General features: G+C 47.5%; 1 protein-coding gene across 1 annotated transcript in view; it reads right to left on the reverse strand.

The window, feature by feature from the left end:
• Positions 1-14,813: 14,813 nt before the first annotated feature.
• Positions 14,814-22,406, reverse strand: part of LOC122185323 (RING1 and YY1 binding protein) — a 34,298-nt gene continuing 26,705 nt past the window's right edge. The window contains exons 4-5 of the mRNA XM_042880995.1: positions 22,221-22,319; positions 14,814-18,713 (exon numbers count right to left, since the gene is read on the reverse strand). Coding sequence (XP_042736929.1) covers positions 18,461-18,713; positions 22,221-22,319 — 352 coding nt within the window. The 3' untranslated portion in view covers positions 14,814-18,460. The remainder of the gene's footprint in view (positions 18,714-22,220; positions 22,320-22,406) is intronic.

Here is a 22,406-nt window from a genome sequence, read left to right on the forward strand (position 1 = left end):
ACTCCTTGAAAAGGGGCAGAAGAAAGAAAAGCATCTCCCCCTCCCCACCTCCCATCACCCTCCCTGCTGGACAGCAACAGAACCCAAAACCAGAGCATTTCTGTACTTCTGTAACCATTTGATTATTTTGTAAGCTGAGAACAGTGAGTGTCATTTGGGTCGATCTAAAAGCAGAAGTAAAAAAAAAAAAAGTGCTAAGGAGTGGAGTCTGAGAAGGGAGAGGCACAGAGGTAGGAAACAACCTACTGCTTTGCAATAAAGCTTTTAAAGAAAAGAAACGGGGGTGGGAGGAGCGGTGGGATGGAATGTGGAAAGAAAAGAGCAGCAGGAGGCCATCAAAGACGGTTCTGCCCAAATTTCTGGTGAGAGGCCCACCAGTTGGCCGAGGGGCTCCCAACAGGGAAAACCTTCATCAGCTCCAAGAGAGGCATGTCTGCTGCAAGAGCAGCCCTGGGAGCCCACCCTCAGCACCACAGTGATGGAGCCCAAAGGAGGATCCCAGTCCTGCTGAGGGAGGACCTGAAAGTTGCACCTATTCTCCTATTTCCAGAAAGGATTTACAAGGAGATGCATAGACAAGAGGTCTGGTTTGGCTACTGTGCAGTCAGAGATGAACTCCTGGCTCCATTCAGGTCAGCAGCAAAACCCAAAAGGGACATTAACCTGGAGTGCTGCTTGAGCAATGCACATTGCAGTGACCCTGGCATGAGGTGCTCTGACAGCAGTGCCTGCAGCCTACTAACACGCACCCTTTCCAAAGGGCATTAAATCTTGTGGGGTCACAGGAAAAGACACTGCATTAAAAGAGAAGAGCATAAATTATTACAGCCTTGGGGCAGCAGGACTTGCCTTCCTGCCAGTGAGCTCTGGAGGCTTTATGTATTCGTTTACTCTGGTGATTAATAAAACATTCTGCAGTTAATGCAATGTGTCAACCTTTGCATCCCGGAGATCGGCAGTGATGCTCTCAGTGCTATGCCTTCCCCAGTGTCCTGAGTGGCATCTGGGATCTGCACAGGGCAGGGCTGGAGCAGCATTGCTCCCATCTTACACCATTGCTGAGACATATTGTGAACACCCAGCATGGATGTGAGGCCAAGCCAGGGAGCTCTGACCAAGCTGCTCTGGTACAGCCAGGCTGTACTGCCCTGCTCTGTGGCTGGAGCAGCAAAGCCCCACTTACCAGGGACCATGGTACACAACTGCCTTTTTACTGCCCATATGGTTTCCAGCTAAGCTTCCCTCTGTGAGCATTCATCAGCCCCACGCTTATCTGCATCCCAGCCTCTGCTTGCTTCGCGTTTTTAAGATGTCAACAGAGGAAACATCACATGCAGGTACTTTAGCATCATCGTGTGCCAGAATCCCAAGGTCTGCAGATAAGCTCCCTCCTCCCTGAGCTCACCAAGTAAGCAATTTTACACCTCAATTTTCCTTCCAAACCTTTCTTTCCAAGCTAATCTTAATGCTCTAGAGAGATGCAGCTTGGACAGCACACAAGAGCAAAACATTCTCGTTCCATAGCAGTAGGCATGCTGTTAGATGCCTGCAGCCACTGCCCCAGGAAAGCCTCCATTGACCCTGAGCATCCTGTGTGTGCAGTGGGACAGGGAGGAAAGCAGCAATGCAGCAGCCCTATGGCCACAGCTCTGCTTGCTTTGGACTCGCCCCCCACCTTTGGCTGCAACTCATCCTACCGCATCCCTCAGCTCTCAGTTCAATGAGCGGTGGCCACAAACCAGAGGGTAACAAATGGGTTGCTGAATGCTCCTGGAGGCAGGGACTGCAGAGGGCTGTTTGCAACAGGTTGTGGCCTGATCCTGAAGGAATGGGCTTCTTCAATCATGCAGCCTGTGAGAGGGAAAGGGTCACTGCGTGCACGTGCCTGCTCTGGATTAAGACATACACCATCCAGGTTGGTGTTCAGATTGCTTTTCCTAATGGACCTCGGGAGACCTTTGTTCTGTTGTTCCCAGGCAAGAGGATCTGTAAGGGAATGGAGATTTAATCTATTATTGATTATTGCATTATTAAAAAAATAAAATCAAGTAAGTCTCTCTGAAGGACAAGGTAATTGATTTTAAGGAACTCTTACATTTCACAGTAACTCCTAAAAGTCTTTATTGCTATTCCCTTTGCCCAACACAAACCTTACTGCCTGAGGTGAAGTTTTACTCCTGCATTGTATTACATCTCGCTCTGTGAACGCCCACTGTGGTCCCCACCATCACCAGCTTTCTCCTCCCTTGGAACAACAGCTGGGTCACCTGCTGATGCTGCACAGCGATTTGGAATAGGAAGAACATGGCATCGAAACACTGAATCGAGCCATCCAATGCATTCCTATAGGCAGAGGGCTGGAAGCAAGATCCCACCTGCACAAAGTTATGCACAATGCATGCTGGAGGTGGGAGGGTCCATCTCATGCAGGGCCAGCAGCTGTGCTGCAAGTTGGGGACATTCAGTGGTGCAAAAGCAGCCTTTCCCCCCTAGCCAGACCCACCCTGCTCACACTGTTCATTCCTTATGGAATGTGTCTTTACAAGCAAATTGATATTAAAGCCAGGGGTTCTTGGTGAAACACATTCAGGTTCATGTCATAAAGATACACAGGATATGCAACAGTTAGCTTACGGTGATTGGAACCCTCCCTTTTGGCATGCTTTAGACTTGTTTTCCCCCAGCTAAAATAATAAAATATATTTAAAATTGAAGTTCTATTTTCGCATTGTTCTTACTGCCCATCTCCCCCATTTCCTCCTCTCAGCAGTGGTTTGGGATAAGGGTGCAGCAGAGATCTGAGCCTTGCGCTGCATTTTCCCTCATCACCTGAAGGAACACAAACAGAACTGCACAGCTCACCTCCAAAAGGCAGATCCTGGCACAGAGAACGCTGCTGGGGGCCCAGAACAACTTGCATGGATCAGAATGGACGTCACTATGAGATATCAGACTAGGAACATTCAAGATCTCGCAGAGCACAGCAAGGTAGAAGGAAGGAAAAAAGCAGAATGAGCACTGCAGTTGTTTGCAAGCAAGCATACAAGTGTTAACTGAATAAGCAATAAGAGACGCTAGGTTTAAATGAGCCACACCTTGAGATACTCAATCAGTTAACTGTTAGCATTTGCTTCAAGCATTCTGGCAATTAGTCCATGAATAACTTCTTTCATCATTTTTTTTTTAATGATCTTCTCAATTCCAGCATCTTCATTATTTGCCCTCACACTGAATCATCTCTCTGCAAAGGAATTAAAAGCTTTCTTCAATACCAACAGGTTTTCTCTTTTTTCCTCCCTTTCTCCTGCAGCACATAGGGTCTGTTGTTCCTTTTCAAGAGTGAATACTTACTGGAACTGTAGTGAGAGCTTTAGGAGGTTGTAGAATCATTAAAGTTGGAAAAGACACCTTGTCCAACCATCAACCCATCCCCACACACAGGAATTTAGTAATAGGTGCTCTTAGACAAACTGGGACATGGGTACCTGAGTATGGATACATGAAATAGGAAAGAATTTCTTTTCTCTATTTCATGTGGGCATTTCTGGGGGTCGATTCCCTTAATATATCAACATGTCTTTGAAAATCAGCAACACTCCTGCAGATGGAGGATTCTGCTGCAAAGATGTGCAGAAAGCAACGAGAACACCTCGGACAAGTTGGAAAGTGTCATTCACACCCTGATTGTTCTTTCTTGACACCGGCTCAACGCAAACACCCAGGCTGTGTAATTAGTTCCCTCTCCCTCCTGTTGAAATGCTCACCAGCCCCAACAGGCCTCTGAGATTGCTGAGGGCTAAGCTAGCTCCACACAGCGCCCAGGGGTGTGAGACCCCACCATCAGATCCTTCCACTGACTTCAGTGGAGTTGCCTGTGGCCAAACCACTCTCAGCCCCCACAGGTTGGCTGGGGAGGAAGGCTGCAGTCAGCAGATCTTCTCCCATCCCAGTGAGAGCAGCTCTAAGTGAATGCACGTTGAGGAGCGATAACATCAGAGCCTCTTCTGAGACAGATTTAAGGCTGGCGTTGGGCCCAGGGATTTTGCAACTCGCTTCTCTTCTGCACAAAGCATTGCTTTGAAATATGTTTGCTCCACAGATACGTACTTTTTCCCTTCATTTCAACTTTGCAAAGAACGTGTCCCCTCTCTGCTTCCCACCACCCTCCTCTCTGCTCAGCCCTGGATTACTAAGAGCCCTCGGTAAAGCTCTTTTCCATGCTAAATATGCATCCAACCACTGTTAATGAGCTCTGGCCAGTGCACAAGGAGTTTTGACAGGCCCGTTGAACCAGCGCCAAGCAGAGATGAATGTTTGGCTTGGACCAGCACAATGCTCTGTTTGTCTCATTGTTACATGGGAAGTGTTAGCAAACTAATGTGACGGGATGGAGACGCACACAACTGAAAAATGACTGAAAATATAATTCCTTGTCAGCAGTGACTCCTGAAGGATTATTTGTCTCTGGTGACTTTGAGAGAACTTTTCCTTTCGGGCTCAAAATAAAGACAGGTTTGTGTGCCTGGGGAAAGCGATCAATTAGTCTTAAAGCTTGATGTAAGGAGCTGCACTCTGCGTCGCCTCCTAAGATTTACTTCCACATCAGCCAGGCACTCCAGCACAATCCCTCTTGTTGTCTTTCCCAGCAGCCCTGCAGCTCGCACAGCACAGTGATGGCCTGAGCTCTGCTCTGCTCCTGCTGCAGGACCTGCACCCCGCAGCCCCTAGGGATAGAAATCACCAGACTTAGGGCCAGCAGTGTTCAGACATTGCTGCACCAGCACTTCACTTGTGCAGCAAGGGACCACAGCCCCAGGGACCATTACCAGATCCTGCAGTGCGAGAATCATCCTCACATGCATCTCTTCGCTTCTGGCACTCAGCTGTACACGGAGACCTGGGGAGCTGGAGACTGCCCCACTGAACAGCCACTTGGGGATCTGGCTCCTTTTGATCGATGGCTTCTGGGCCTTCTGTTATTTGGGGTTTTTTGTTTGTCTGTTAGTTTTGGAACTGAGCTCAATCCTTGTCCCTGCAGCACTATTTTTCCCCCTTCACATCAGAAGAATTTTTCAAAAGCAGAACACAGCCTGGTGTTGTTCTTTCCCTTCAGGAAGGCAGGGTCACACAGGAACCTGCTCACATCGACCTCCTGACGTTTGGCATCTCCAGATGAGGAAGAGCAAGGGCTCCCAGTGCTGTGCTCTGGGATCTCAGCTGTGTGGAGGCCCCAGAAAACACAGAGCACATTTTGCCATTTGGATGACAGAACAAATTGCTTGCATGGATACATGCAGGAGGGTAGCCTCTTTAGCAAGAAGCCATAGGAGTTTCAAAATCCTGCCCATCTGTAGCCTTGCTGCAGCTTCACCTGCTTACAACATACAATTTGCTCTCCATGTGTAGGAAAACAACTTTTCTTATGCTCTTATGCTAAAACTATTTGCAGAATGGTGACCTTATTGATAGGGTCCAGATTCCCCACTTAGAAAATGGTTTTGCTATCCTTCAGGCTGCCCTGCTTTGATTTATATGGTAAGAGGGGAGGGTCTGTTAGATTTTAGAAGGTATTTACACCCCCAGAAGTGTAGGTATAAAGTTAGTGAGACTTGCAGAAGGTACCCAACTCCTGTTGGAAGTCTCATTTATGGCTTTTCAGTAAGTCCTACTAAATGCTTATCTATGGCTTTCAGGTCTCATAAACCCTTGTAAATCCAGACCCTACAGTAAATGACACTGTTTACATGCAATAGAGGTGGATTACCACTCCTCTCCCAGCTCAGAATTACAAAGCACAGATGAGAGCACCAACCTCAAGGAGCACTGGCCTTTGCTGTACCTTTCCTCATTTGTTTCATCCATTTTTGCAGCCAACATTGCACAGATACATATTTAGCCAACGGTGACATCGTCACTGCATGCTCCACAGGGACCGGCACAAAGCGAACCCTCTACAGTCCCACCAGAAAGGGCCACAAACTTGGAAAAGTCTCCATGAAAAGTGTCGTTTCCATCTTGTAAACCTCTGATCCACTTCTGCAGAGCTTTTCTGTGCACTTCTGATGAAAGCTGCTTCCCTGGAGCCCCGCGTTGCTGCTGAAAGCCTCAGCTTTGGTGAAATGGTATTGCATTAAAAAGATAGCGAATGGCAAGTATTAACAACACAGATTGTTTAGGCTTTCTTCCCCTTTTCAAAATGAAACACTTTTTAAATCAAGCCTTTGTTTTTTTTTCCCACTGAGAGCTTTGTGAGCACTTTTTTTCACCTGGTTCTAATATGGACACAACTGCACACAACTGAAAGCCAACAAAGTGAGAGCATCCACTGAGATCCAGTGTGTGGAGCACATCCAGAGCAAGAGTGTGCTCTGAAAACCGCAACAGCCACTGCTCCCAAACTGCTCCTGACCCTGCATCTGTGCACACAACTGCACCCCAGAGTCTGCAGCTCACAGGGCAGAGCACCCCCAGCACTCTTAGAGCACAGGGAAAAGACCACAGCCATCACAAGTGGGAAAGGAGAGCAGCATTGCCACCAACCCAAACCCAACAGCATCAGAGGATCAGCTGAACAGATCCCTGTCCTGCTGTGCTGTTCTGCACCCTGCAGCTCATGTGTCCCATGCTGCCCGCAGTCCCCCACCACTTATTGAGCTCCGTCTTGAAGTGATTTTGGCCCCGAGCAGATTTGTTAAGTGGCATAATATGGAGATCAAGGAGCAAAGATGAGGAAAGGCAAAATTAGATTAATGCCGCAGATAGCTTTGGAGTGTAACTAATGCCAAATAGCCAGAGGGCAACATGTCAACAATTTAATAGGGCACCACGTGAAAGAGTGTTTTCAAAACAAGCCCTTCATTGGATGCTTCCCTTTTGAATCAGATAAAGCGTATCACTGCAGAGAGATCGGCTTTGATCTGCTCTGCAGCAGAAGGTCAAGGGTGTTTAAACCAGCTATTCAGAGCCTGCGAGTAATGGAATTAAATGCTCAGATCACAAAGAGTTCCCCGGGTTCTCATCAGCATCCTGAGCTCCTGCCCTGCCCACAGCGCTGCGGGAGGCACACAGGGTGCACCCCCACAGCACCCAGCCCTAATCAACCCCATTCTGGGCACAGCCAGAAAGAGCTGCAAGGAGGAGGCAACCCCAGGCTGCTTCTCAGCAGTATGGATAGTGGAGGTAAGGAGTGCAACTCTTTGCTGCTTGTTGCACACAGCTGTGCAGAGGATTTCAGCCTCACTGACCTCCTCTCTGTGGGTCGCAGCTGGAAAGGGGTCAAATAAGAAGGTGAAGGGTTAGAACATCAGTCACACGTGTCATTTCCATGCTATTTTGCTGCTTAGATCTGCTTTTCTCAGTGTAACACATAATCAGAGGCTGGGCCAGCCCACCCAGATTAGAGCCGGCAGGAGGTGTAATGCAAGACACCACCGTGCCCAGCCCCAGGAGATGCCATCCTGCAGCCACAGGATCTCAGCATCAGGCAGGCACCACCGCAGTAGCTATCTGTGTGCTCACACCCCAGAGGATGAGGGCAGCAGCCATTGCCACAGCTGTGTGGTGAAGCCTTACAGCCCCACTTGGCTCTGACACGGTCCTGAAGCTGTTCTGCAAGCACCATTTGCTGCTCCATGCTGTCATGTCTCAATTAGCCCACACCTCGGGAGCACATGGCCAGGGGCTGCGGGGTCTCCAAGCTCTGTAACCGAAGCGTGAAAAGGTAAATCCATGCACAGTGCTCAGATGAACAGAGCTGTCCCTTCCCTGGACAGGAACTCAAGATGGGGGGCACTCCACAGTGATAGCAGCTGAGCAGATAGAGGGTTTTCACTGACTGCCTGAGCAGAAGGGAACACAGCAGAGCAGCATTCAGCAGGGACCTGCCCCCAAGAACGTTTAATAACAGTGCTGCTAACGAGATGCTGAAGGCAGACAGCTGCCAGCCCTGCTCAGCCCCAGCTCTCTGCCCAACACACTGTCACCTCCAACCAGGACAGTCACTCTCCCTCAGATTAGGGCTGTCAGCACCACTAGGATTTGCTGTTCCTCTCCCAGAATCAGGAAGGTGAAGGCATACCCTGCAGCACTCCAGGCTCTGTGGTGGCTCTGGGCTCATGGGGTTTCTCTCCCACCATCACCCACCTGCTGCACGCAGCCAGTGATCTGCAGAGATTTAGTGTGGGCTCTCTTAGCAGCCATCCCAGCCAGGCAGTGATCAGCTCTAACCACTCACAGCTGGGCTGTTCCTGCAGCTGGAAGTCATTTGGGTTGGTCCCATCTCATGGCACTGTGGTTTGCTCCCTAAAAGCAAATGCAGACGTGAATAAAGGCGGAGGGAGGATAATGTGTCCAAAGGCAGTGTGGGACACTTTTCTTGCAAGATTGAAGTATACCTCCCAAACTGGGGGCCTGGAGGCTGTGACAGCAAACAGAGCAGCCCATCATTTGTTCAGAGATGTGGGGCTGCACTCAGTAACACGGCACTGAAACAAATGCGTGTTTCATCAGTTTGAGGGTGGGTTTTCTTTAAAGCTTTCATCCTAGCAGGGATGTTTGAGGAGCTAAAAATAGGCAGCAAAGTCACGTGCAAACCTCCGGATGTGAGAAATCACATAAAAGATACGAGTGTGAGTCCTTGTTTCCTTGGAAATAATAGTAGTAGTAATTCTTGAGCATGAGGTTGTAACGGTGAGATCCAAAACCACCCTGTTGTTCCCTGGGTGCAAGGAGGCTGAGCTGCAGGATCTGGGTGCTCACTGGGGTTCAGGATGCAGACTTCATGCTCTGTGCCAGCATAGCTATGTAGGAGAACTGCTGAGAGTTCCACCTGGAGGAGAACTGCAAGAGGGAGCAGAGCTTTGGGCAGAGGGAAGGGCGTGGGTTTCTCCAGGCCAATAGTGCAGCTTTAGTCGTAGATCTTAATTTGGGATGAGCCTAAAAAATCCTCATCCACTGCCTCTGAACTGAATGTGCAGGCAGGATGGCAGCGCTGGCTCTGGTCCCAGGGCTCAGACCACTGTGGGGAAAGTGCAGACCTGGAGGGAAGTCTGCAGCACATTCCCATCCCCAGCAGCAATCACTGAGTAAGTGGCAGCGTTTCTGCAGCAGTAAAGGGCTCTCACCCATGCAAACAGAAATTGCTTATATTTAAATGTTAACATCCTCATCCCAAGTGCTGTATGGCACTGCACAGCCTTCAGCACGAGTCCATCCCTGGGGATCCAGCAGTGCTCAGCAGCATTAAGAGAACAGTGGCAGCATGGACAGCACTTCCCCCACCGTGGGGATGCAGCAGGTCAGCAGGGAGGGGCTGGCACAGGTATGGCCCTGGCACACACCCATACCACAGCCCTGCTTCCTACACCCAGCTTCACGCTTAGGTTTCCATCTGTGCTTCACCATCTGGAGCTACACCCTACTGCCCATAAATCCTTTCTAAAGAAACATCAGCACTTCGTTTATTTCAAAGAGACTTACAGAATGTCAGAATCATTAAGGCTGGGAAAGATATCCAAGATCATCAAGTCCAATCTTCAGCCCATCACCGCCATGCCCTCTAACCACCACCCTGCCCACTTACTGTATTGTATGGATGGACTCTGCAGAGGAAATACAGCTGAATGCTGGTATTCAGATCCCAAAGGCAAATTCTAAATGATAAAATTAAGGTTTTTTAACCCACCCTGAGCCAAGGCTGTGCACCGCCACTCGGCCATGCTCAGCCTTTGCATTGACATAGGTTCCAATGCCAAGCCCAATGCCAGCCTCTGCCATAAGTCACCTCCAGACATAGCAGCAATTTGGGGTAAAACCCTTTTGCAGACTTCATTCCTTGAAGGCTCAGCTCCGTCCTATGCAGGTGGCACACAAACCACCATTTTAGCCTCACACATGAAGACTTTAACTCCTCCTGCTCACCTGCAGCCATTCCCATGCCCATGGCACAGTGTGCCAGATGCCTCCGTGAGGTTTTGTTATGGATGACCAGAAACTGAATTAGGCTGCATCCAAAGAGACAGCGCGACGTTGCTAGGCGATGCCGTCTGGCTGAAAGGAGCCGACAGTCACAGAGTTACTGATCTGCGCAGGGTGCAGCGATAAGGTTATCTAATTCTGCACGTGGGACTGGGGTAAATTTGCACTAAGTATGACTTCAGATAGAGAGGTTGAGAAGGCTTGGGTTTGGCTACTGCTGAGGCTTCTCCAATGCACCAACAGCCGTGGCCAAGGCAAATCCTAACTGCTGGAGTGCCACTGCATGGGCACATGCAGCCCCCATAGAGCCCCGGCCAGGGGGCAGGAAACCATACACACACCATCCTATAAGTCTATCTTTTTTAACATCCTTCATTTTCCCATGCTTAGTGGGACAAGAGGGCAAAACCAAAGCACAGCCTTCACACTGCCTAAAAGCTAAACCCCCTTCCTCTGCCAGGACAGCCCTCAGCACCCCCCTAGCCCACTATGAGCCCCAGCACAGCGCTGGGGCCTCCAGCTGCCGAGGAAGCAGGAACGCACCCGCCGCTGCCTCACAGGATCTTGGCGTGTAGCAGCAATTGGCACGGAGTCATCCTTATCAGCTCGCACATTAATCTTAATTAGCAGATCGACAGCAACAGTTCCTCCCTGCAGCTCCCCCGAGCATTCGCAGCGCTCGCTGCCTCTCGCAGCGCTGCAGCCTCGCAGCAGCAGGGACTCATCCTGCATCTGCCTGGGGCGAGGGCACCCTGCTGCCTCTGGGATCCCCCACTTCTTTTGGGCTGAAGATGCACTGGGGTTCAGGCAAAGAGGTTTGCTTCAGACGTTGCCTTCTGAACGCGCTGACTTGAGTGTTTTTCCAGCACAGAGAGGGAAAAGCCTGTTTCAGCTGAAATACCGGGGCTTTAAAAATTAGTTGCTGTTCATGTGCAGTAGCTCTTGTTATTAAAAACATCATAAAAGTTTTACTGTGCTGACTTAGGGTGCACGTAAAGAATTGAGTTTGTCTTGACAGACCGTAAAGGAGCATTTATGACCTATGGGGTCAATGATTTGCGAGGCAGGATTTAGCTAGCAGCGGGCAGGGATGTGGCACAGCAGGAAGAGTGCTGAGAGGTTCCCCATGGGGTTGTGCTGGAGAATGGGGGGGATGTGCAGTGTGACATTGCACAGCAGCAGACCTGGGTGTCACACAGCTGTGCTGAGGCAGGGGACACAGCATTACGTGATGATGGGCCTTTATCACTTTGGGGTCAAGAGGGGCACTTCAGCCGAAAAGTTCCCAGTGCAGCAGCTCAGAGCTAAAGCTGAACTCTCAGTTGTGCAGTCATTTTATTCTCTGTTGCAAGGTGCTGGGAAAACAACAGCTCCACTGCTCAGCTCAGTGTGCTGTGTGGGGTACAGCACAGGAGAGGGCTCAGAGCCATTCTGTCAGGCCTGCCTGGGCAGGCTTAAACTGCCCAAGAGAAGCCATGCTATGCTGGGGACTTTGCAGCAAAGCCATTTCCCTTCAGCAGTGCTCACTGCCCTTTACAAACCAGGGCAGAGCATCACCGTTGCAACATAAGCGCTGCTTAAATCCCAGTGCACAATGCTCCTTCAGCCGTAGAGATTTGGGAAGGCACCCCATCCCCTGCGTGAGTGACAGAAGATCCCCTGGAGAAGAGAACCCCCGAACTTGGGGCCGAGAAGCAGCAGAGCACTCTGCATGTTTGCCTTCCCAAAGCTGTTTCCTCCAGTTCTTGCCATCCAGACAGACAGAACCAGCTTTGCTACACACATGGCAACCAAATGAAACGGTTTCTTTAGCAACAACAACCAAAGCACAGAAAAATTTTGCTTTCTCCCTCCCGTGATTTCAGCAGCCCAGGTAACGCAGAGAAACTCCACGTGTCAGAGTTAAATGACCGCCTGCAGTGGGAACCAGACGTGCAACCCAGCGTGTGCTGCACTGTTATTTATTTATTTGAGGTCTGATTGATTTAAAGACTCCCCCTCACCCGAGCAGCACCATGGCACCATAACTCACAGCAGCTCTGATTTATGGTCTGTGTTGGAGTGATGCCGGCCGCTTCTGCCTGGCACAGGGCTGTGCCTCACTCCCTTCTTCTCATCACAGGGATCATTGCAGGGAGCAGAGTTAGGAACTGCTGTTCCCTGCACTGCTGTTTCCTGTGCTGCTTCCCCTTTGGAAATGCCCCATAGGATGAAGGAGGATAAAAATAGCAGCAGCCAGTGCAAGAGAGCTCCTCAGAAGGAGCTGTAATCATACAGAGCCAGATTCTGAGCTCCAGGTCACAGCACACAAACCACCAGTTGGTTGCCTTTAAAGCAGCACTGAATGAGGTCTGTCTCATGACTTCAGGGGATGGAGTCCTTCCTGAGATTTAGAAGATCCATATTCTCCTGCTCTGTTATTTTATATCACCTTCTCCTGGATGGCCTCATTAAACCAGAGGCCCCTCCCTGCCCCGTTATGAGGGCCCCTTTCCCTGGTAGGAATGTTATTTGTGCTGCACAAAGAATTTACCAACTGCCTTTATAGCCCTCCCTGCACTAAATCACACTCCTAATGGATTGCCTGAGGTAAGTGCACCACTGTTTATTGTATTATTTTTTTTAAATCCATTTAATGGCTGGGTCACACACAGCAGAGCTGCCGGGCTGATCTCCGCCTCCTGCTGCGACAAATGGGACATTCTCTGGGGCTCCCCAACCCTCACCCTGGGCTGAAGCACGAGCAGCAGCCCCAGGTAAGCGGCCTTTGCCACGTGCATCCCATACGGCAACGTGACTTCCACGCTTCTCAAGTCTGGAAGATGCGTGTTTCTTCTGCCATTTGCACAGAGCTCTGAGGCACGGCAGTCCTCCTCCAGCTCCAGCCAGCTCTAGGAGCTGTGACAGATTAATGCTTCCTAAAAGCTCCTGATGTGCTCTTATCAGTGTGTGCTACGCTGGGAATTTCGCTGGGAATTTCACGGTGTTGAGGTGAAGGCTGTTGGCATTACACAGCTCGCATGGTGCTGACTCACCTGCTGGCACTGACACGGGGCTGAGCTGGGAGAGCAGAGCAGGGCAGACCTCTGCTCTGCAGATTTTTGGTATGTAACGTGGAGATGTAAGGACGAGGTGATCTGTGCTCTGGAGTGTCATCTTCTGCAAGTTGGAAGAGCATTTGCACCTCCAAATGCTAAAGAAGAAGTTGAGGAAGGAATATGGCTACGGGTGATAGAAAATCATGACATTTTCAAGGTAGTGGAAATAGCCAATAATCGTGGTGGGAGCTTCCTCTTGATATCTAGATAGAGACATGCAGCACAGGGAATAACACCATTATTTTCTAGCCTCATACTGTATGAAGACCAGTGTTATATATAGATTCCTCTGTGCCATCATGAGTTTCCATCTTATTCCATAAGCAGGATCATTACACAGGTATGGCTTGTAATGCTTTGGATTCAGGATTTCTATGACAGCCATTTGGTGCTACTGATGATTTCAGTGCACACTTTGTTCTTTGCAGAGACACAAACAAGCAATGAGAAAGCACAGCAAGCACTTCCAGCACATTTCTATCAGACAGGTGTGGGCAGGATCAGCATTGGCCTCAACCCTGCCTAGAAAAGGGCTCCCTGCAGTACCAAGCACTCAGAATCGTGTAATAGAATCATAGAATGGCCTGGGTTGAAAAGGACCACAATGATCATCTTGTTCCAACCCCCTGCTGTGTGCAGGTCGCCAACCAGCAGACCAGGCTGCCCAGAGCCACATCCAGCCTGGCTTTGAATGCCTCCAGGGATGAGGCATCCACAGCCTCCTTGGGCAACCTGTTCCAGTGCCTCACCACCCTGTGTGTGAAAAAACTTCCTTCCATCAAACCCAAAGCCAACAAAGGGGCCTCACTGCACCACCCAGCAGCAAAGTGGCACAACAGTGAGTCTTGGACACGTGGACACGGTCAGCCCAAGCGTTCCCCACCTCTGCCCACAGCATCCCTCAGCTCGCCTCCTCACTGCTCTGCTGCTCAGGCAGTCTGTGCCACCCGCGCTGCTCGAGCCGTACCAGCACTGCCTGTCCCACCATCACCAGCTGCTCACAGCCGCACCGCACAGCGCCTTTCCTGCTGCTTCTTATTCTTGGCACCCGCCGCTCTGACTCGCTTCCAGCTGAGGTTAAGGCATTTAGGAGTCTGTTTGCACAGTGTTTTTTTAATGCGACCTCTGGTTGTAACACACACCTCCCCCTGCACACACAAAAATACCCAGATTGCTCTTAGGTTAGTAACTGTCTCATATTCCCCAGCAAAAAAAGAAAAAAGAACTCTGGATAAGATTTCTTACTTTGCATTTTACCAATCACTTGGTTCCCATATTTCAACTTCGTATTTGGATTAGAATGGTCACAAAATGCCTCCAGCCAGGGAACATCAGCCTGTTTCCTAGCAGAGGATCAAACTAATGCTTGCAAAATAACAGCACTTCTATGCACCAAAAATACAGTTAGACCCTCAATTATGTTTAAGTTCCATTAATCCCACTCGTGGGAATTCATTAGCACACGGCAACCAGAGGAGCTCCCAGGGGCTCTCGCCAACACCTCCTGCACAGAGCTTCACCGCTTCCATGGCCACAGCACAGGGAAAATGTCACAGGAAGAGGAACCCAGATCTGCAGCCACCACCACAAACCCCAAACCCGACCCTCAGGAACATGGCGGATTCACAGTCGTGGCTCTGCAGAACTGGGGTGCTCCAGTGACAGCTCGAAGGGAAGACAAAGTGCTTCCCTGTTACCAAACAGTGGCATCTCCCAAAAAAGAGAGCTTGCAGATGGAAGTAAATTTTACTATTTTATTTGTGAAAAAACTACAAGCAGAATTCATAAATAGACATTTCTATTTAAAGCAGGAAAATGATAAAGTGGCTTCTAATAACAGTCGTGCACATGCCAGTAACAGGAATATATTAACATCTTTTATTTGCTAGACAAAGAGCAGTGTCCAATATAAATTTCTCGAAAACATTTAAGACCTGTGAATTTCTGACCAGTTCACAAAACCACCATTGACACTTTAGCATGAAGATTAAAACAAACCTAACAGGACTGTCAGCTCTAAAGACTTTACAGAGCGGAAAAACTTTCAGAAGCGTTATACAAGCTGTCTTTCTGGGCAAATGAAAAATATAGCTCGTATAATACATTAACATAAAAATCCACAAGATAAGATTATGTTTTGACATACTTAAACAAGCATTCTATATTTGTCTCCAACAAACAAAGCTAAGGAAATAATGTAACCATCTTTACACAGTAAATTAAGGTTACAAGTCATACACAAGAACAGAACTGCTTGCGCATTAAAAACTGTTCAGCTCCATTGTCATACTCTAAATGTTGGCTCTTAAAACCATTCGGTTACATACAAGCAAAGGTTATTATATAGTCAGCAATTAATAAGTTTTCAATAATTTAAGTTTATGGTAGAGCTTAAAAAAGTAGACTGAGAATGATCTTGGTAAGGCAGGTGAAAAATCTCAGTGGAAATAAACTCATGGAAGCTACCGCCACGTTTTAGATCTGTCCAATTTGAGACCAGCCAAGTATTCCAATTAAAATAAATAGTCTGTTTGCCTGAAATGCTTTTGGATTCTTCCTTTGCATAACTACGTTAAACTGAGTGAGTCGGGCAAGCTGTGTTGGTATGTGTGTGTCTGTGCCAAATTGAAACTTAGCGAACGTAACACTGTGCTTTACTTACCTGCTTCTGTGCCACTGAACGCCCAGAGCCCGGTCCTTCCTCTAGACTAGTGTTTTGTTGGCTTGGTTGTCAGCCACACTCCCCAACAACAGCAGGAAACCTACGGACGCAGTGTGAACAGAATCCCATTTCTGGACACGTGCCTTGGGGTGCTGAGCTCAGAAACCAAGAGCAGAAGTGAATGCTGTCCTTCAAACCCACGGCACGAGGCCGGCTGAGCTGGATGCTTTGCTAGCAGTTCCTACCAAATGCAGAATTACAAGTCACTCGTCCCAAAGACATTTTCCCACTTATTTACAGTAAGCTGCTTTATCAAGGAGGCACACCCAAAACCAGATTTTGCTTCCTGAACCAGTAGCCGATGAGTAGCCGGGTACCGCGTTAAAGCTCATCTACAGGTCCATCCGTTTGAGAAAGAAGCCATTTCCTGGTACACACAATGCTTTTTTTGCACCAATTCCCAGATTCAACAACGAGTGGGAGCACACGGCTGACTTGAAGCACCAGGAAGAGCCCCACTGGAGGGACGTGCCGTGCGCTCGCACGCACTGCCGGATCATGGGCACTATGCGCGCAAGCCTAATCGATAATGGATCGTTTATAAAGCAGTGCAAAATATACAAGTTCGGGGGCATCTTCAAAAAATCTCTCTTAAAAAATTATTCCAATACATTTCAGTAAAATAAATAAATATGGCTGACCAGTTTACCCTCCCTGAGACCCTTAAAGGAATAGTAAAAACTGGAAAAGGAATGTCTTTGCAATATCCCACTAATGTTAAAACGTGGATTGAGAAATTCATAGTATTTAAAACTATGTATAATAAATTGTCTTGATGCTCATAGGAAGCATCCGGTTTTCCTTTGGTTCTTTAATAAATACTTTAAAAATGCTTAAAAAGGTAAAGACGGCCAACACCGCGGGTATCAGCAGAGTTACACTGGGGTGCCCACAGGAACGCACTGGGGACACCGCCACCAAGGCACTGCCACCATGTGCAACCTGGGGCAGAGGCTGGGAAGGAGCGGTGGCACCGCACGGCTTTCTGTCGCTGTGTGAAAGGAACCTACACCTGCTACTCACAACCACACCGATCTTAAAGGAAAGGTTACACCAGTTGCCTCCATAAAGAGAAACGCCTCTTGCTGAGCAAATAATTCACAATGTAACAGCCGGCACGGAGTTGTCAAACAAGAAAAAAAAAAGTGGCACTCTTTCATCACACCCCAAAGTTACTCATCAATGTTGACCAAAGCCACCGCCTCTGTGCCTGAAATGACTGCAAAGCACTCTGGGGCCACTAAACAAAGAAAAAAAAAAAGCAAAAGAGATTTTTTTTCTACCTCTTCAGACTAGTGTTTTAGCAGGATAATGCATGGAAGGTAAACTGTAAAGCAACACTAACAGGCCAGGAAAATGACAGCCTGAATACATCAGAGCACGAAGGAAGGAGGCGCTGGTCACAAGCAGTGCCCAGCACCAAAGTTTTTCACTGCTTCTGCAGCAGGATACCAGGAGCATCTGCTGCCACATGCCTAACATCCCCGCTGGGTGCTGCTCAGCTGCTCTGGAGTACAGCTGGAATTGTGCTGAACAGCAATCACACAGCACGGGACATGGAGCTGATGGCACCCAAGCATATGCTGCAGTGAGAAACAACCCCACAGCACTGCTGCCTGAAATCCCAAGCACAACTCCAGTTCTAGAGCTACCTCAGTTATTGATGCAGGTTTGAAAAACAGCCAAAATTCATTAAACCTAAGAATGCTGAACTTCTGTGGGATTGGCTATGCATGATACAGGGATGCTCGCGTTACCAAAGCACGTGGATCGAGGTGTACTGACACCAGCCTGGCTCTGAGCACTCATGCCCCAGTTGGACACAAACCTGCAAAGTGCCGAGCCGAGTCACTCCAGTGCAAACACGAGCTGCCCCGGAGCGATCCTCTGATTTCACATCCCAAGGTATAAAAATCCAAACTGTGTTCAGTACACTTTAGCCATTGCTTAGGGAAGAAATGGGGAAGGAACAAGTCAAGAAAACGGGTCCTGTCTAGGTTCAAACCTCCAGGAACACTCCTCACCTACGACCAGTTCCATTTCAGTTTCAGCACTTTCACAGAAGGGGACTGTCTCAGATCTCTAACTGCTCAATATTTTGTTTTCACTTCACAGTGTTTCAAGCACCAGCGTTTCCATGTATTGGTTTCAAATAACCCTTTATATATATTTATTTATATATATATTTATATATAATTTATATCAAAACTGATAGTACACAGTATAACTGGAAGAAGAACTGAACTTAAAAAGGATATGTTGAGAGAGGATGGAGTTTGTGAATGCAATAAATAAAGCCCCCTTCCCTCCCCACCCGCTCCCTATCCCAAAACAAAAGTCGTAACGTTCATGGAAAATTGTGCACAGCAGATATTATAAAAAGTAGATTCAGGAGCACATCCAATTATAAATGATTGTTAGGAAAATCATATAAAACAATGGAATACATAAAAGTGTCAAGAGTAATCATTAGGGTGAGAAATTCCTTGGTGGCCAGATGCCCACGGCAAGCAGAAATTATCCTGGTTGCATCAGTAAGAGGTCGATGTCCAAGGAAGTGTGTTCAAGCACAGAAGAGGCTCTCCAGGATGTGAGCAGCGTGGGCAGGTGGAGTGTTTGAATTTCATACCCTGATTCATAGTTTCCACAACTCCATGTGCAACTTTCAGAAAGATTCATCATTGACTGCTGACATGTCCCCCTTTGGCGTGGAGGAGCGGGACGAGCCCTTGTCTGTGCTCTCAGAGCCCGAGCTGCTCTGATTTTGTTGTTCTGAGCCTGCACTGGAGGTCACTGTAGAAGATGACGTGGAAGAGGAGCGAGTCTTTTCCTTAAAGTCTGTGATAATTACCGTGACGTTTCCCACTGTGACTGCCAGCTGTTGTGCAGTACTTCTGTCCACATTTTTCAGTCTGGGTCTAGAATAAATGAGAAAACGTTTATGAACAAAATGAAAACAAATGAGAAAGTAAGAGTTTATTAGAAAAACAAAACAAAACAAAACAACATTCAACAAGTTTGGTGGCCTTCCTTCCACTTGCCTGCACAGACTGTAATAATTGGGAAGAGAACCCAGGCAGCAGCAAAAGCTGCGCAGCAGAGGACACAGGTCTGACCTCCTGCTCCCTGCAGCAGGGTGTTCCATCCCAGGGGGAAGACCTGTCATGTAGAGCAAACGGTGCCATGCTGCTGACAGTTATCTTCAACCATCTCTGCCAGAAAGCAGGACACTAAACCAGAGCCAGGCAGACAGAAGCCAGGGAGACCCAGGGATCTCCTCCCTAAAGGGAGGGATGAAAGGGTTCTGTTATCTAAATTCTCCATCTCCCCATGCTCCCTGATGTTATGAGACAAGGCTGTGACTCCACAGTACAAAGCCACATTAAAGCAGTTGAACACTGCTCTTTCATTCCCATATTGGAGCTTTGCAGCTGCAAACAACACGGGCACTGGGACAACTTGGCTCCTCTTCCAACGGCTTCAAGCTTCTACAAATCAGATGCCCAATCAGCCTGTGTGTGAAATCGCTCAGAACATTCCCTCTGGAAACAAAGAGATTGGAAATAACATCCAGAACACACAATAACATTTCTTGCAGCTAGCTCTTTGGGTTAGAGGGAAAAAAAAAAACAATAGAAAAGAAACTGATATTTATAGCTTAGGATTATCTCAGTAATTTGCATGCTGTGCTATCTTTCAATTAGTAATGCAGCTAATAAGGGTCTAGACACTAGGAAGCTGACATCCACGTGTGCTTCAGGGGCTGGTCCAAAGCTCTGATATAAGAAACCTTGGACACTCCTCCAGCTGCCAACCAATTCCAAGTCAGCTTCAGCAACTGCTGCAATTTACTGCTTTTCCTCCTAATTAAAGGTCAGACTTAAGCAGTGGAATATTCTCAGTAGGGAAATTAAAAAGGAGAGTCTTTATACTTCAGTGAAAAGTAGCTTGCTGAGAACTGCCTTATTCCAAGAGATGGAGGGAAGGATAGCTGCAGCTTTTAAACCAATTTTCTCTTTGTCTGCAGCATATTAGGCTAATGCAGCCTAAACAAAAAAGAAAATTAAGCTGATTTTGTATTTGCCATGTATACTCGTTGGCTCGCAGTGCTAAGTTAACAAGGAAGTCCTTAAAAAGTTAATCCACGTGGTATTCCAGAACTAGACAGAATAGAAAGAAGCATTAAGGATGAATGTACAGCTTCAGGGACAGACAACTGTACTGCTGCAGACTTCCTTAACAAAAATGAAGCTGCTACAGCACAAGCAGTATTTTCATATCAAACCGAGAAGGTGTTTCATACAACAAGTTGTATATTTCTAACAAGTACAGCAGGAGCAACAATTCTAATAGCTTTAGAACACAACCAGAATGCTAAGCACACAGAAATACCCACGGGTAAAACTTCCCAGTCTTCTCCACCCGGCAGCAATGAGACGCACGCCCACATGCACGCGTTGCACATACACACTTGCTAGAGTGAGCAAGTGTAACGTAACCACAGACCAGATGAGATGATGTCACCTCATTTGTGGGTGACAAGGAAGGGCAGCCAGCTCAGCAACTTCTGGGGTTTCCGTCAGCTTTTGATAACATCTCAGATGAGCGCTGCCCCAAAGCATCAGCACTGAATGCAGTGGTAAACGTTCCCGGAAGCGTAGTACACGTACGTATTTTCCTCCTCAAACCCTGAGTTCCTCTAGGAAACCCAGCTCTTCCTGTAATTGGGCTGGGGCAGTTGTTTTCTCTCTTACTCAGCCCAAGAAATGCTGGCCCAGATAAACAGACCTTGCCGCCTCCACCTCCTGACAGCACCAAATGCTCCTGCTACAGCTTCTCCAAAGCCACCACTGACCAAACACACTGATGCTCCACATCCTCTTTTATAGCTGAAAAAGTTTATGGCCAAGTAAGAAATGCAATTCAAAACGAAGAGCACACAACAATGCAGAATTAAACAAAGGTTCTGTCAGATATAAGCATGGAACCAGGAGTTCAAACAGGACTCCTTCAGAGAGTTACCAAAAACGCTAAGGAACTTGGGCATGAAAACCAATAAAACAGGTAACCTGGAACTCCGTAGAAATCAGGGCCTTGAAAAGATGACTGACAATTGCTCTTCAGGGCACTGAGCTGTAAGCTGGGTTCCACTTAAGCACTTTGAAAGAGAGTTTAATATTCAAAGGAGATTATGTATCCCCTTAAAAATAGTCCAGGTAGACCTGATACTACTAAGGATTAATTAGAAATGACAAAGTCTTGTCGCAAAACATGAATTAGATAACTCTGCAGTCGACAGAATGACTCCTTTAAGGAGTGAAAACAATTATTTGATGCAATCTATCAACATAACATTATCTCATTAGTCAAGTGCATTGAGACTCGAGCATCCTAAGCTTTGAAGGAAGCACTGTTTCGAACAGAACAAGAAAAAAAGAAAAATCACTGCAATAAAGCTGTACTTCTACAACCAGCCCAAGAATACAGCCTTAAATCTTTGGGCACTGAGGAAGACAGTTGGCAGGAGTCACCACAAACAGCTCTGTCTTCTCATTCTAGCGCAACAAATCTCACAACACCTTTCCTACATTCAAATGAATTACTCTATAGAGGACAGCCACTGTTAAACATTCTCATTCTATTATTTACAGTCTTCCAAGACAGCTTTCTGCAGCCACGTCTTGCCAATCTTAATGCCAATACAACAGTGGAAATCATACTTCCCATGTACGTCATGACTGTTTGCAGCTAATTAACGTTGCCTCGGTTCACGAAGCTTCACCGCAGCGGCTCTTCAAGAACATAAAGCCTATGATTCCCAATTTTTGATTTATGAAGTAGAGCACAAGACACTACTTAAGGAAAACAAGCACGGAGTATCAGTGTAGGCAAGACCAGGATCAAACCTCTCTCCAAAAACAGCTGCTCATTTCAGATAGGTAAACAAAACCAACCACTCATGCTTTTTGCTGATAGCAAGATTCCAACAAATCTGCTCACACAGCCTCAACTCCAGCACACTCAGGGAATTACCCGACAATTACCGTGACTTAATTACAGGTAAGGAAATAAAGAAAAGTAAGCCTTCATTACTGGTATCAAATGGTGGCAAGAATTTGACCAAGATCAGTATGATGGCCGATGAATTCAGTCTGGCCAAGACACATTACTGCCCGAGTGTCATATGATTTAAGCAACAAAATGAGAACTGAGTGGCTAACAGAACAAGCATTTCCAATGCTTGAATCTGTCCTCACCAGAAGAGCGTTTGAGAGCTTACACATGCACAGCCAAGGAAGGTCTTGTCATACTGACTGTACCAGAGCCTGTCCTTTAGGCAGTACTGTCAGCCCACCAAAAGAGCAGTGTCTGCTATGTAATACAATTCTCCAATATTTAGAGCTTAATGTTGTCCATAAAGTTACCTTGAAGTGTGATTTGAGTCGCTTGTCTTCGTTGTAGTATTCCCAGACTGTATGCTGTTTGCTTCACTAGGAGGATCTTTCACAATATCTGACTTTGGTCTGTAAGAATGGGAAGGAAGAGGGGAGATTGTGTTAGATTAACATTCAAATCAATCAATCGATGCACAGCACTGCTGAAGTCACACC

The sequence above is a fragment of the Lagopus leucura genome, unplaced genomic scaffold, assembly GCF_019238085.1.
Source record: "Lagopus leucura isolate 7727_CA_CO unplaced genomic scaffold, USGS_WTPT01 Super-Scaffold_100028, whole genome shotgun sequence".
Classification (NCBI taxonomy): domain Eukaryota; kingdom Metazoa; phylum Chordata; class Aves; order Galliformes; family Phasianidae; genus Lagopus; species Lagopus leucura.